The sequence below is a fragment of the Anopheles funestus genome, chromosome 2RL (genome assembly GCF_943734845.2).
Source record: "Anopheles funestus chromosome 2RL, idAnoFuneDA-416_04, whole genome shotgun sequence".
Taxonomy (NCBI): Eukaryota; Metazoa; Arthropoda; class Insecta; order Diptera; family Culicidae; genus Anopheles; species Anopheles funestus.
The window spans coordinates 98,366,382-98,382,048 of NC_064598.1; the positions used below are offsets into that span (position 1 = coordinate 98,366,382).

Sequence of the window (15,667 nt, forward strand, 5' to 3'; positions counted from 1 at the left end):
TCTTCCCGACTAGCTCGTTATCAGTGATTGCGTGAAGTTCGCTGCAAGAATGGATTTGTGCAAAAGTGTTCAGTGGTCAACTGGAGTAGATACAGACCGTATCTTAACCAAATAAATAGGATTAAAAAGAAACTCACTGCATCCAAACAGGTGATTACAAGCAACACATTTCCCGGGTAAGCATCATTCTATAAACAACTCTTCTTCCGTTCAACACGCTCATCAAGCAAGAATGCGGAAAGTTGTATTTTGCTTCCGTTTATTGCAGCGAAAGGGAAAGTTTTTCTTAATGGACAAACAAGTGTTCTAAAATTAGACCTTTCGACCGGTGCGATGATGAAGGTTGCTTTGGGTATATCATTCCAGAGGCATGTTCAATGGAGGTTTTCTTTATTGTCTGTGAGAGTTTTCGAGCTTGTTTGTTTGTGTTCGCTACTCCTACGTCCAACATTTATTTTTGACTGTTTCAATGCGTTGGGAATTCACCAAGAACCTCCATAAATGATTGCAGGTATGAAAACATACTAAACATGGCGGAGTTTTTTTATTAAGTAAATTCCTACCGAACTGTAAAATATGTTTACTGAAGAATCTTTTTTAACGATTAATCTAGAATGCATCTAACGTTCAAGTCATGTCCACTTGATTCATTGCCATAAGTGAAGCGACGTTGACGTTGTTACAATGCAGATTACCACCAACAATCTATCAATCAACGAAAGACAAGTTTTCTTAGACATCTCCAAGAATTCAAAAAAAAACTTACAGATACATTAGCATCAGGAACATATTTTCGCTTTCATCTCTACAAGTAGGAAATGCACCGTACCGTGCGAGACCCACAGTCGCCGCGGTTCAACCGCAGTGTCGTCATAATGTCGCGGCACGTGCCACTCTTCTCTTGGAGGGGAAAAAAATCTTTTACCATAATCCCAAATCCCGGTCAAAATGGAGGAAAAAGACACAGTGACCATCAAGTGCACAGTACCGTGCCCGAAGATGTAGGAACGGTCGGACGGACGAGTTGACAAGTCCCAGCTCCCCGAAGTCACGTGCAGGTTGTGTTAAGATTTATGAAACCAAAAACCATTTATTTTGTCCCATTTTCTCACTGTGTTGTTTGGCCTTCTGTTGCATCACACCAACTCATTAGGCGGAAGGGCGAACGGAAGGGCGATTGCAATGAATGAAGAGATCATAATATTTTATTGATTTAGTTATGATGTTTTGGTTTAGCTTCCTGATGAGGTTTACTTCCTCATGAGGTTTACTGTGGTGCTTCCAGAAGAAGAACAACAATACGATCCCTTGGGATGTGAGCTGTACGGCACGCTCTATTGAAGCGTTCTAGTACGATAGGGATAGGAAGCCATTAAACAATTCAAAAATGACAAAGTATAGCTGGTATACAATGCCGCCATTTACTGGTTAATCACGCATCATACAGATGACGCATTTTTGTTTCACTGGCGACACAGAAACGAACCCTTACAATATGCATAGACAACCCAGGAATCGTGTCACGAATCGTTAATTATAGCCTACCCTCATCGAATGGCGTTCGATCAGACTGATCGGTGAGACAATGTCAATTCCACCAAGCACATCTTCGGCGCTATTGTAAAGCAAACATAACAACGATAACAACAATAAATTCACGAATTTGACGTCCCATACACTTCCGTTTTGACCGGGATACTAAACCACGGAATATCCGTTTAACACTCCCGCTTGTGGAGTTGGCGGCGCCTAAAGCAATCACAAGAGAACGTGCTTTAGTACTCTTTCAGTTTTTCTGTTTCCATCTTGGGAGAACATTACGATCACCTGCGATCACACACACAGACAGCCGTATGCAGAGGGTACGTTTGGAATGGAATACTTAATCGGTTGTCAAAGTGACTACGTACGGTGACTACCAACTAGTATTCGCTACGGACGGTTCCACATTTCATCACCAGCTGAGTCAAGCGTGTTGGCGCTCGGCAGTCTCCGTCTGCTTGAAGGTGGCGTGCAATTAATTACCGAAAAAACTGCCAAATATAAACATCGGAGCATCGTACGCGTTGCCAGCACACTTCCAAAAATGGGGGTTCAACAAACGAAGGTGCTTACTTCCTGCCGAAGTGTAATAGAAACGGAATGTTGGGAGAAGTCCGGCACGATCAGAAACAGAAAGCAATAAATCAGTAGCCAGCTCGTTCGCATTACATCGGTCGAGATTTGCTTAATCCAGTGCTGTCGTTGACATTGATCGTAGTAGAAATTTATTCGACATTGTGGAATTAAAACCAACTGGAGCTCGTTGTCTGTTCGATAGATTAACCGAATGAGATCTGTTCAATCCATTGTGTTGGGGAATTCAACTCGATGGTTCATAGTAGTAATTAATCGTATATTACTCATCCTCATGGCATAGAATATGTGTGATGTCTATTGCTATTCCGTATAAGAGTGAGTTCCTTCAAAGAAATCCATCCCTAAGAAACTTAATATTACCTAAACCATGTCCAAAACTCGCTTAATAGCCAAGACAGCTGCACTTTATATAGAACCGCTCATTCAACACTTTCACAATCTCGGAATGCAAAACGCCACAGTCCATCCGTAACGATGCTATCCGAAACCCCATTAAGTCAAAACACTCTCGTAATCTCCCACGATGATCGCCCACGTCACATTTCCGGTTCGTCTGATTCTAGCTCCCAGAACTCCTCCCCGGGGGGAGTTGCAGCACAAGTTCTGAGTCGAAACAAGTGTCACCAAACAGTACGGGAAATCGCTTCCCGGTGGACAACGTTGGCTCCGAGAGTTTCATGCTAAATAACAGTGCAATCGCCAACTTCGGCACTTGCTCCCCTCCGAAAACGGTGTTACCCACAGGAAGGGTTTTGGCATGCAAGAACCCACGGTCCACGGTTAATTGCACCCTTCTGCCTGTGTGTCGTCGTCCGAAGAATTCAAGCGTATATATTTTTAACCCAAAACGAAAGAACCGTTTTGGTTGTGGTGCGTGCGGGATTTTAGAATCGGGAACCGGTACCAAACTGCACACAGTAAGGCGAATGATTCTTCTAAAAATGCATCCACCCATTTCGCTGCGTACGCGGAAACACTGATGAACACGCTCGTGGGAAAACCGGCTTCACAAACCAAACGAAAGGTTGCCATATTTGTGACCAAGCCGCGGGTGTTACATAGTGTGACAAATGTTTGTTATGTCGTGTGGTGCGTACCTTTTAATTGTATGTTTCAGAACAGCTGTCAAAGCAATTTTTTCGAGTATGTTGTTTCAGCATATACTGAAAAAATGTACTATATGCGGTTTGAAGTTAATAAAGATTAAAAAATAATGTCATGACTTAAAAAAACTAAGAACAGATAAGATTTCTATTATACTAAGCATTGGGAATTTCACACACTCGAAGATAAAACCTAATAAAAATATGTCATACGACAAAGATGAATTCTTAATTCATATCTTGCAACAAACATTTACTTTTGCAGGGTTGTTCAATGCATCTGTTCACAGCTTTCATCTTTTTTATATATGGGGAAGGCTTCTACCTGTAGTAAATAAGCTTCGTAATTTAAAATAAATAGAAAAAAAAGATATTTTAGGGGTGGCGTGGTCTAATGCTTCTCTTATCGCATATCATAGCTATTGCATCCATTCAGGCGTTTTACAGTTACTCGATAGGGAGAAATAAATCATGGAAAAAATTCATGTAAATACTTAATTATCGTTTTCGTTAGCTTCAGTGAAACATAATTATGATTATCCATTTTCGATACGTAAAACAACAACAGAGTCCTAAGCAATCACAAACGAAAACCCCTGCTATTTGATCAATACGATCGAGCACTGATTTGCCGGAAACAGCAAGCGGCAGCGCAGCGTAAAACTCCTCGGGAATGGACGGTGGCGGGTGCGAGCTCTTAGTCGACATCGCATCGACCCGCTTGCTAGACTACCGCGCGGCATGGCCGTCAGTCTATTCCGGTCGCTGTTCTAGCATGGACGAGCGATAATCAGCAGCATTAGAGTGCCGCTTGGAAAATGTTTGTTGCTCGCGGACACACCAAACCGCGTGGACCGCGTGCGTGCAGTGCCCGTGTTTAGTGCTGTAATCGTGTTCGACTTCCCAGTGACGCATGCATCGCGCTCGTCTGGTCGTGATAGTGAAAAACGGCGCGAAAGCCTAGCTGCGAAAAAATTTACACACGAAAAAGGTGATTTCAAGTGGAAGTGATTTTTTGTTGTTTCGTTTCGTTTTGTTTTTCTGTTCTGTTTTTTTGTGCCCTGTTGTGCGTTTTTGGCCGTGTATCGAGAGTGGGGAAAAGTAAACAGGCCAGATCGATACAACGCAACGTTCGATTGGAAATGCAACATTGAATCTAAGGTGAGATGGAGCGTGATCTGCTGTTTAGTGAATTGTGCTAAACAGAAACTTGTCCTTTCCTAAATCGTATTTTAAACAATCCCAAGCATCTTGCACAACATCGGTAAAACGGTATATCGGAACCGATTCAAGTGCTGCTTCAAAACATTAATAAATCAAATCAAACATTTCGATTGAACATTTACAACGATCTTTTCTAATAGTAGGTAAATAGGCCCAAAATAGATCCCTCCCGATATGCGAATCTTTCCCATCGATCACTATCGTTTTCCTCACTTCACATTGGCAATCGTCAATTGTTTAGATTGCTGTAATGAGACTTTGGCCGTTTTATTGGACTGCAGTTTCGTAAACAAACAAAACAGGTCCCGCACGTAAAATCGATTTTTTTTCTACTTTATTTCTTGTAGAACTTTTGATTAGATTCCATGTAGGTATTGGAAAAGTACTTTTAAACGCCATTGTTTCTGTTTTGAAGAGTTAGAGCCCTCTATTCCCCTCGTTTTGGTGTACTATTTCTGCGTTTAATCTATTCCTTTGAAATTAACTGATAATGATAACGCTGACACAAAACACAAACACTTTGTGTAGAGATAATCTCTCTAACTTCCATTATCGACCTCCATCTTGATAACCGAGTGTTATTTGAGTTATTTAAAAAAAAAGTCTGCAGGCAAGTGCAATTTTGGAATTTCCCCATTCATTGACTTGGAACCAACGCCTGCAACTTTAATGACATTGAGGAGATTTTTGGCGTGTTTCATCAATACCGATTTAAATCAAATCGATTGACACATGTTTCGCACGCTATGCTTCCTGTAACCTTGCGAATATGGTCGATTGTCTTCCCAATGACAAATTACTATGTCCGAATGCTAACAATTATCGCGATCCGTCACACCATTTCGACACATGGAAGCGTTTTTAAAACCCCGCTTTAAAATAACACCGTGCAACAATGATTTCCACGTCTCCACGGGGGCAGAAGCATTCGTCAACTTGTTGGCCACAAAGTTAAGCTAATGATCAGTTTTGCAGAAATAATGTCCGTGTAGCCGTTTGCCACAAACCAATTTCATGTTCGTGCGGTACCACGGAATCATATGCAATTGGTGGTTTCATTTGTGGTTTAGCCGAAAACAAAATACGCTACGCATATACCGTGATTGACAAATTTTTGGTGCCCAGGGCACGAAATGTCCTTAAACAAATCTTTTTTTTTTGCTTTATGACTGAAATCGTTTTAACATCTCGTCATATGCGACACGCTATTAGTGAGCTGTAAGGTTTCACTCGGCAAACCGTTTACATCATCCTGGGGAGAGGGAGATCGTACCAGATTGAAAATAAATTCATCCCAATAGACAGGTGCGTTTGCGACCTCCATTTAGAGCTGCCAAACCGCAACAAACTATGGCGACAGTTTGTTAGCTAGTCCGCTTGCATTATGAAATATTCCGGGTGGTTTGTTTTGTTTTTTTTTTCTCTCCTGCTCCTCAAAGCTTCTCAAAGATATACCACACCAAAAAAACCGCAGAAATGTAGATCATCTGTCAATCGACTCAGCGGGCCCTCGGCGCATGATGACGATCGGTCGAAACGTCATTGAGTAGCAACGGCACTCCAACTAGAGATGTTCCGTTTAATGACCTCCAAGACTCGAAATGTCTGTCGCGTTTAAGCACACTAATGAAAGTTCTATAAATAATCCCCCCTCACTTGGAAGGAATTGGCTACTGTAGAATGGAAGTGATCGTGATCGACGACACGGGTAGAATGCACCGGATCTCTGGATGAGCGATCAGATGTCGAAGATGGGAAGCAATTTTTTTCTCCTTTCGCTCCATTCTAAATATTGGAGAAGATGACAATAACGCGCGGGTCCCGGAGACCCATTAGCCACCTCCCAAAGGTGTCGGTAAACATTCAATTTAGTCGCCATCCGCCCCTGAGATGGCCTTTTGCTACCGTTGGGACACATCTGTTCCGACTCTATCGACACGAAGCAGTTGACCGTAATTGATTATCTTCTTAACCGATGATCCAAATATTCTAGTGCCATGTGTGCGTGCGTGCGTGCGTACGGTGAGAATGTTATTATAATTGAATGCAGCAAACCCAAAAGCGATAGTTGGGAAGGCAACCCGTGAATGTCAGCAAACACGGGAACACTGGGAACTGGTTTGTGTCATTAGTGTAGCTTGTATAAACATTAGGCGGAGTTTGTTTTAAACATAAAAAAAACCCTAGGGGATAGTTTTCATTAATTATTTTACGCCAGACAAATTAGGAACTGGAAAAGAGATTATTTCGAGAGTGTTTGCTACGTAAAAAGATGTTTGTAGAATATTCTTTGGAAAAAAAAACATGCCGCTCTTGTCAAATTCGTCACGTACATAAATAATATGTACCAGCTGAGCTAAAGTACGTTCAAATCAACCATGCTCTTTTACTTTCTTATCAATTTTCAGAATTGACAACGTGAAAGCAAAACAAAAAATCAAACAAAAGTGTGCCGCCAATGTCACGCAGCTGGGACGGAACGATCAGCAATGTGATTCAACAAAGCGCCTTATGATTTCTTCTCCGCAAACTCTGACAATTGCTTGGAGGTTATCGCGTGTCGATTGGAACCTGTAGGCAGTAAAGCATACGATTTGTCCTAGCGAGCTGACCCATCTGTTGACCACCCAGACATGATGAAGCAGTAAACGAAGTTGTAACTCGAATTGTCGCATATTCGCAGAAGTCGTAAGGGGTTACTGGACGACCTCGAGCATGCCGAGAGGAAATGTAATCAAAACCGTTAAATCTTCCCCGGAACTGAACAGTCTTCCTTTCTAGATAGTATGCTATCTTGGAAAGAAGGCATGTATGATCCTCGTTAGATTTTACAACAAAGAGTTGCATTTACTCCAAAGTTTTCAAACAACTTGCAAAAAGATCAAGACACTGAGCATACCTGAGTACCTTAACAAAATCAGCTGGGACTCTTATCCGCTAAATGATATTTTGTCCTGTACCTTATCGATAGAGGATAATCACCTGCCACGAGTTAAATGAACAAAGTAGGCTAATGGATGTAGGCTCCTAGACGACTACGACGATGCCATAAACTGTCCAAGTGAGCTACTGTAAACAAAGCCTTGCTAAAAAGCAAACCAGTGCCAATGTGACTGCGAAAAGCAATAAGTAGACTTCCCTCTCTATATCCAAAGAAAACTCAAAACAAAGCAAAAAAAAACATGACGGACACACGAAAACCTCCTGCGAAGGTTGTTCCAGTTCATCGGGGGAAAACCACAACCAACACCATCGCCGGTACGTGTCAGCGAGCCTGGATCGAAAATGACAGGCACCGTCAGCCGGAATCGGAACGGGAACCATTCCTTACCACCGGTAGCGGTTCGGACGGGAGCGAAACGTCCAGCCTCGAATGCGAACAGTTGTGTACGGAGACGCGCGTTCGCGAAAAGAAAAAACCGCGCATTTTCTCCATCGATCTGGAACGGGACGGTGGAAAGCGGTGTGATAGAACAGGCGAGGTGACCCCGTCCGGTTCGGTCGGTTCCACCGGAACGGGAACAAGCGCGGATAGCAGTACCAGTAACGAGAATTCTCACAGCGATGCCAAACTAGTCGATAAGCTGCAAAAGGTAAACCGCCGGAAGCGGAAACAACCGGAAAGCAGGACCGCGAAGCTGATCCAGTTGTGTCAGTGCTGTCCTTGGACCGTACCGTGGAGTCTGCTGATTGTCAGTGCCCTGCAGGTAAGTTTAAGCTTTGATTTGGAAACCAATTTTTGACAGACACATTGATGTTATTGTGCCCTGAGGCCATTTGGGGGCTAGGGTCGTCGCAAAAAGGGGTTTCTCCTTGAGTGTTAAATTGGTTTATTAGCGGGAGTCAAAACCCGATAGTGCCTATTTCGCGAAGCAGAAGGTTACGGCGATGATGGGCATGAATCATAAATCGTGTCGTATTTCAAGATAAGATTTAAACATTGGGTTGGGTACAAAAAACATCGTTTGATAAGATGGAATACAGATGATAAACTGATGAAGCATTCAGAATGGAAAGTTTTTGGAAATTGGAAAGAAAACAGTAAAATATACGAATTACATAGATATCTCTTCAAGTTGTCTAAAAGAATGCAAAATTAATCTCTAATCCTGAAAAACAACTCTCTTTCTCCGTTACATTAGCAGGTTTTTTATTCCTGTTAACAAGACTATCATCAGGGTGTATTCTTTCTTAAGCGAAATCCATCAGTCCAACCCTTGCTTGTTAGCTTTCTTACTTCCGAACAAACTTCCGAGTAAGCCCAATCAATCAACCTACAATTGTCTTGCCCGCCAAACACACAAACAAGCACCACACATACAGTAGCCGGTCCATTCTTATCACATTTCGCACATATGTACTAGCGAACCATCCCCCTTAGAGCTCTATCGATTTTTCTTGTACCGGGCTTTGCTTGATCCTGAATCTTTACCTCCACGGTTCAGTGGGCTCACCGTACCACTTGTCGCTGACTGTCCCGGTCAAATGGTTTCACTTTCTCCAAACGGCTGTGTTGCGTATGAAGTAACACACCCCGAGAAAAAAAAACGCCTGCAAATGGGAAGGAAAAGAACATTAACCTACAAAAACCAAGGAACGTGTCCCAAGAGAAGGACACGCATTCCGCGCTTCATTTGGTTTGGTTTCAGGGAAAAAAGAGAGCTGGAGGAATATTTCCACAAGCTGGAGAAAAAATCGATGTGAAAATTTCACTGCAAAAAGGGAAAAAGATTGGCAGGCGTATCGTGGCAGTCAGGGTGTGGCCATTGACGCAGTACCGGGATGCTGTTTACGTGTTTTTCGACGGGAACCCTTCTCCTTAAGCCGAGACTTACAGGCACCAAGACAGGCGAAAAAGTCTGATAAATTGTGTAGGATACGTTAACAAGCCAAGATAAATGAGTCATTATAGTGTTAGGGAACTGATTAGGGTTTCTTTCTTTTTTGTTTTTGGACGAGAGTCATCGATGTAACATGAGCTGCTCCACAAACAGAACCCCCCTCGCACCAAGTTCGCATCGTTAGACAGCAACTAAGCCTCAATTAGCAACTATTTTCTTACCATTTACCGAACTTGATTCTGTGACATAATCCAAATCGAACGATACCATTGGACCTTGCCCTTCGAGTGGCATCGAGTGTTATCTGCAGCCGAGGTCAGCTTCCCTTCCATCATTAACGCTGAGATTTACGTTCTCAGCGGAACCGGCACCATTCAAAGCAGTGTCATTAATTTATTTAATTTGTTACGCTTGCACACTGGGGCTGAATGCACTATACTGCATTGTGTTTAGTCAAGCAGAATGTATTACACTTGGTCTACGTCACCCTTCGCCGGTGCCAAGGGAACAATCACCTTTGTTGGGAGGTGATTTTTGTTATAAATGAGAACTCTCTTACTCATCACAAAACTGTGCTCGAAGATTAGTTGGGAATTCTAACCATTCTGACGCATATGGTGCATATCCATACAAGACAAACACACAAAAAAGTGCTTTACAAATATTTTCCTATAATATGTTGTTTCGTTGCGCATTATTTCGCAAACATGATAAAGTAAATATTTTCGTATGCTATCGAGAAGAATCTTAATCTAAAGAAAAAATAAGCTTGTCTTTACTATCATAATGCAAAGAAAAAAAACCCCAGAGTTCACCATCTTGAGGGCAGAATTTCTTACGGATAACATCTTTTCTTAATGCCTCTTTTCAAAGGACGGTTTCAATCAATTCGTTTCCCCATTGCTATCATCTACAGACTACAGCTGTGATGTACAATGTCCCCTTCCAAAGCACGAAATTCAAGTCATGGACACATCCCCTAGCACGTGTGCTTCCCGCGTATTGACACTGCCCTAACTTCATCAATGTCGATTTCCCTTCAATATCTTATCGACTAAAGCAGGGCTCTGCAACTTAGTTAACTTTGTTTTCTTAGTTCAGTTAGAATTGTTAAACATATTCCAATTCTCAAGATATTCAATCAACAATTGTCCTTGTACTCGGTAGAATAATTTTAGGAACTTTCAAAGTTAGGAAACAATAGACGTACAATAAAGCTCCCACAGGCCTAAACTATACAAAAACCAAAACTTGCCAATCTCTGACACAGAAAAAGACTTCGATGTCACCCCAACAAAACATAATTATAGGCCGGTGACGCTGTGCCAAGACAATGATTGAATAAAATTGCAATAAAATGCAGACTTAAGGTTTTTGCATCCATTTGCAGCATAATCTCCGCATTGAGCGATCGATCGACTCCTCTGCCCACTCCTTGTATCCATTCCTCTTCAGGTATTTCGTTCCATTTTTGGTCAAAGTATGGCAAACCCTGTTGAGAGCTTCCAACCATTCACACTTGATTGATGACATGATGTCCGCGAGATTGTCACGTGCAGTGTCCCTTTGCTGGACTGAAACTACATCCTTGTAAGGGAACGGCCTCGTAACTAACTTACTAAAAGGCGCAACACAAAATCGTTCAATCTGTTCATATGGTATGCTTTAGCGAAGGAGAAGCAAATTCCAACTACCAGCTGTGAACAAATGTACCTTTTCATAGCGATCGCAACGTTTGGTAGTTACAATTTTACACGGGTGCAGCGTGTGCAGTTGCAATCCTCTTGCTCTCTACCTCTTTCCTACCTCCTCCTCATAGACGTTTTGACCACGACAACACATGTTGCAGCGGAATGTAAACAAAGGCGCACCGGCAACAACCGGTGTAACGAAACGGCAAACGAAAATCCAATATTTACCCAACGCCTCGTAACTGCCACTGCCACTGGGTCACGGGTGTAGCAAATCGGGAACAACTCTATCGATTGTTTACGGTAGCACGTTGCATGCCGTCAACCACGGATTGATTCGTACGGTGACAACTTCCAGCCCGTGCTAGCGCCCCCAACAATGACTGGGACAGTGAATGGTCAAATAGTTGCGCTGTACCATCAAATGGTTTTGCAAAGCCTTCCGTGACCTCACAAAACCTGTGCCAATCGCATCAAATCGCTTAGAGATTATAAAAGGGGATTTTGGACACTGTGGACACAACAGTTGCGATGGGGCCGTAAACTATTGTGTCAGTAGAACAGCTAGAGTCTCTTTGTTCTTCAACATGTAACCCTGACGTATCGATGGATGGGTGTATGGCTTCAGCAAGAACAACAAGGAAAGCCACCAAACTGCGCCATCATTGCGCCTTGCTCTGATTTCTATGTTACGATGTCGTCTGTTTCGTTCTTGGAAATGCAACCAACGTCCATATGACAATGCACCAGCAAGAACAAGAGGTGTGGTTGTGGAATACAGAACTACCTAATTCGAATTCCATGCCCTACAGTACTCAATCTCTTTGTAACTGATTTAGGTTAGCTTAGAGTGTGCCGTGACTGTACCTATGGGACACCACCCCCAAGTCAAACGGTATTGGAAGTTCGACACATAATTAGTATAAACTATCCCATGGAAAGTGCCTCCATGCTCACCCAATATCCGAGTCAATCCGCGAAAAAAGGTCTCAATTTACAGACGGAACAAAAACCAAAAAAAAACCATTGGCCCGAATCGTGTTGACCAAACACCGTATCAAAGTATTTTTGCTTAGATGGGAAGTTATGCCTAATCACTGAGCTTCTACGCACCTCCACCGATCAGGTTACGGCATATGGGAAAATAGTGTGAGGAAAACTTAAAAAAATAAAATGCTCGTAAAATCATGGTTCTAACAAATGGCCCTTCCGGCTTCTTCGCCAATCCGTCACGGTGGGTGCGTATGGTGATTTTACTAGAAATTTAATACGAAAGGTCGATGGTTTCGGGTGTGCGTGGTGCCTTTCTCCACGGTTCCGCCCTCCTTTACGAGCGTACTGACGTGCTGGAGGGTCGTAAACGTAAATCAAACTACACCAACTTCACAATCCTAAAGCCGGCGCGAACTCGGCTAAAGGTTGCTGGGGGTCCTTTGAAACATCTTCAAGATTTATGCGCTCACAATTCGCCTCCACCATGGCCACACCGCGCGATTTAAATTCTGCTCATATTTTTATACTACATCACGTCGATGAAATTAACGGCTTTTCGTCATTGATCTGCTTGGCACATTGCTGACAGCCTGGGTTGTTTTAATCGAGCTGAATGTAAATTCATACCACACTCGATAAAAATAGAATCACTGTAATGGGGTTTGTTTTGTTTGGAAAATAATCACCTATATGAAAGGCGTTGGAGTTTACGCGAAATCACTAAAACTCATGTTATGTTTTCCACAACATATCTTCCCCAGATCGCCATATTTACTTACAGAAGTGATGCTATCAACCAGAAACTTATATTCTCACCCGTGAAGCAATACGAGGTAAGCGTGCTTTCTGTGCCAGCATTCCCATCATCTTGACGTTGATTAGTGATTAAATATTAAAACCTTCCTTTAACAGATTTGGCGCTTCGTAACGTACACTTTCTTACATGCTGGAAATGTTCACCTTGTGCTTAATATCATCATACAGGTTAGTATGCCGGAGATATTTTGGTTATCATTGCAATTTCATTTGACCATATTATTATTTCCCCAGATTCTTGTAGCATTTCCACTGGAAACGGAACAGGGACATGGTAAGGTGCTGTTTGTCTACTTCTCCGGTACGGTCGCCGGTGCTTTAGGTGCTTCTGTGTTTGAGCCTACCCTGATGGTAGGTGCTTCCGCCGGAGTATATTGCTTGCTCATGAGCCACATACCACATATCATCATGGTAAGTTGTACCGCCGCGTATATCGCACCTTTTACTTAATCCCATTTCCCACAACTTTCCTTCCTGTAGAACTTCCGCACGTTATCCTATCGTTACTATCGTCTTATTGCCGTGTTGATGCTGTGCATTAGCGACGTCATGTACTCCATCCGTCACTGCCTTACCAAAGGAAATCTTCAGCCACGAATCGGTGTAGCGGCCCACATAAGTGGTGCCGTTTGTGGACTCTTGATAGGTTTCGTCATCTATCGGTCGAAAGTGGAGCCCGATACGACCAAAGTGATTGCGGTGTTTCGGTCGCTACGGTACCTAGCGGCGGTACTTCTGCTGGCGTGGTTAGGCTGCACCGTGCTCTACAACCTCGACCGAAGCCATGTGATTCAGATCCTCTAGCCATAGTGTGTCGGTAGTCAATGTAAGTTAAGTTTCTAAACGCCCAAAACGATCTATTCAAAGTTTCTTACTGTACAATAGTAACGGTTAAGCCCAAAACACGTTTTTATGACATATTTATATACGACGCTATCTGTGTGTATTCGTTTATTCGATTTACATCCGAACGGAGTGCTTAGAATTACGACCGTATGCAGACCACTTAGTGATACACCTTAAACCTCCTTAAACCATCCGGAAGAGATATTCAAGTCATATCGCACGGCGCGACTCAAATCGAATAACGCTTCCGGCAATTACTATTCGACCTAAAAGTGAGTCTCGATATTCGCATTCGAGAAGGACTCTAGTTTGCAAAGGAAATGGATTACAAGCTCACCTAAACCTGAAGTTATTCGTTTGTTAGCTCGATTGTTTCTTACCCTTCGTACTACACGTGATATGGTTTGTGTCTACGATTCGAAGACACCTGTCCAACCAGCCGCTGGACATCACCTTATCAGTCGATCTGACTTACAACTATAGATTAATATCACGAAAATCACAGTAACTCCCGTTCATTCTGTCTTCCATTCAGCATTGGTATCCATTCATAAGGTGGACGCACACACAAACACTCATGCTCCTATACACTTACATTAGCCGTACTTATGAACACCCGTGCACACGTCTTGTCTAAACCTAGTGCGGGCCACCAAGGGACCGGCTTACCGCCGCCTTCGACAATCCAAAGGCGTACAGTGCACACCAACTTCGGTACATTTACACTCGAGACATGGCCCTGACAGCTCGGATATGATCCTTCCCACCCGGTACATGCGCCCGTAAATGTTACATCCGGCCAGCTTCAGTATGCCCACCGTATCCTTCACCTTAGACTTCATGGTAATCTCCGCCGTACCTTCGGAGTGATGTTGCTTCAGCTTGTTAATATCCACCGGATTGACCACGTACGATTCGGCACTCACACCAGGCGTACCTTCAGCAATTACCTGGTACTGATCAGCGCGATGTTCAGGAGTACCACCGTACCCGTATCGATCTAGCTCATTTTGTGACTCTGTGTCTGATTCCGGCTGGTTGATGGGTTTCGTGTGGAAGCCCGGATTCAGGAACGGCAAATCCAGCAGTGAAGGGCGATATAGTGTTTTAGTATCGTTTTTGGCACTTTCCACCTTCAGCGTTACCGTTCCATCGTGTAGCTCCTCGTCCGAGGGTGGTTTCACATCGCCGAGCGAAGCTTCCAAACCCACCGTCGGATCATACACGGCCGTCAGTCGTGAAGGTAACGTCTTGAAAGGCGGAATTCCATCCACAAGTGATCCTGTAGTGCCACCACCCGTTGAATTCCGCAATTTATTCTCATTAATTGGATCCTCCTCACGAAGCAAGTAGTTTAACATGTTCTCCAGACTAAACATTCCGCTTGGTTCAGGTTCATGTTCGGTACCGGCATTACCAGCTGGTTTTGTTGCTTCCGAAACGGGTTCCTCGGAATGGTGTACCGATACAGGGAAATTTAACTCGAATCCGGTAAAGTTCGGTTTCGATGGTGTCGTGCGCTGTGTTGGTACGTGTTCCTCGGACACCGAGGATAGGTAGTTTGAATCGGTCGTTATCGATATGATTTGCTTTTCAAACTCATCGCTTCCTTCGCTTGGATCGCCAAGAAGATCCTCTAGAGAGGTATTCTTCGATTGAAGTGTCGACAGAAGCTTCTCTTTATCCTCGATCAAAGACATCAGTGGAGGTGCTGGTTCCGTTCGGATCACATCAATGAATGGATTAGATGGAGTTACTGAAACAAAACATCAAAGAGAGTTAATATCACAATTCATAAGTATATCCCGACAGGATAGGTCCTACCTCCATAGGAACTGGTTGGGGTGGCGTTATATGGTAACTTCGCATGATGATCGTCCGTCAGCTCTACCGGGAATGGCGTTGTTGCATAACTTTCATAGTAAAACTCATCCTTGATCGGTTCCTTTGGTACAAAACCACCTGAAAGAGCCAAAAGAGAGAGTTACAAATCTTTCTTCAAACAGAACCTCCA

The 15,667-nt window shown here is 43.2% G+C and overlaps 3 protein-coding genes across 4 annotated transcripts in view; 2 read left to right on the forward strand and 1 right to left on the reverse strand.

Annotated features, from left to right (window-relative positions):
* LOC125763499 (rhomboid-related protein 2) lies at positions 1–13,738 on the forward strand. 2 transcript variants are annotated; one of them, XM_049426756.1, is made up of 6 exons: positions 1–176; positions 6,875–8,173; positions 12,753–12,824; positions 12,904–12,975; positions 13,042–13,218; positions 13,288–13,738. In XM_049426756.1, exons 2-6 carry the CDS (start codon positions 7,649–7,651, stop codon positions 13,609–13,611), a joined length of 1,170 nt encoding a protein of 389 aa, XP_049282713.1. In that variant the 5' UTR covers positions 1–176; positions 6,875–7,648; the 3' UTR covers positions 13,612–13,738. The 2 variants fall into 2 exon arrangements, with proteins under 2 accessions (XP_049282713.1, XP_049282712.1); XM_049426755.1 differs by lacking the exon at positions 1–176 and adding an exon at positions 3,979–4,403.
* LOC125763523 (ankyrin repeat domain-containing protein 29) overlaps positions 1–15,667 on the forward strand; it is a 356,565-nt gene that overhangs the window by 57,780 nt on the left and 283,118 nt on the right. The window lies entirely within an intron of this gene.
* The window catches only part of LOC125763358 (mucin-17), a 14,888-nt gene continuing 12,948 nt past the window's right edge, over positions 13,728–15,667 (reverse strand). Inside the window, exons 6-7 of the mRNA XM_049426420.1 lie at positions 15,478–15,615; positions 13,728–15,409 (exon numbers count right to left, since the gene is read on the reverse strand). Coding sequence (XP_049282377.1) covers positions 14,319–15,409; positions 15,478–15,615 — 1,229 coding nt within the window. The 3' untranslated portion in view covers positions 13,728–14,318. The remainder of the gene's footprint in view (positions 15,410–15,477; positions 15,616–15,667) is intronic.

Bases quoted from the DNA above. Each gene is read 5' to 3' on its own strand.
- LOC125763499 (XM_049426756.1), top strand. From the start codon at position 7,649: ATGACGGACACACGAAAACCTCCTGCGAAGGTTGTTCCAGTTCATCGG. The intron at 8,174-12,752 runs GTAAGTTTAAGC...TATCTTCCCCAG, and splicing joins TGATTGTCAGTGCCCTGCAG to ATCGCCATATTTACTTACAG. The intron at 12,976-13,041 runs GTTAGTATGCCG...TTATTTCCCCAG, and splicing joins TGCTTAATATCATCATACAG to ATTCTTGTAGCATTTCCACT.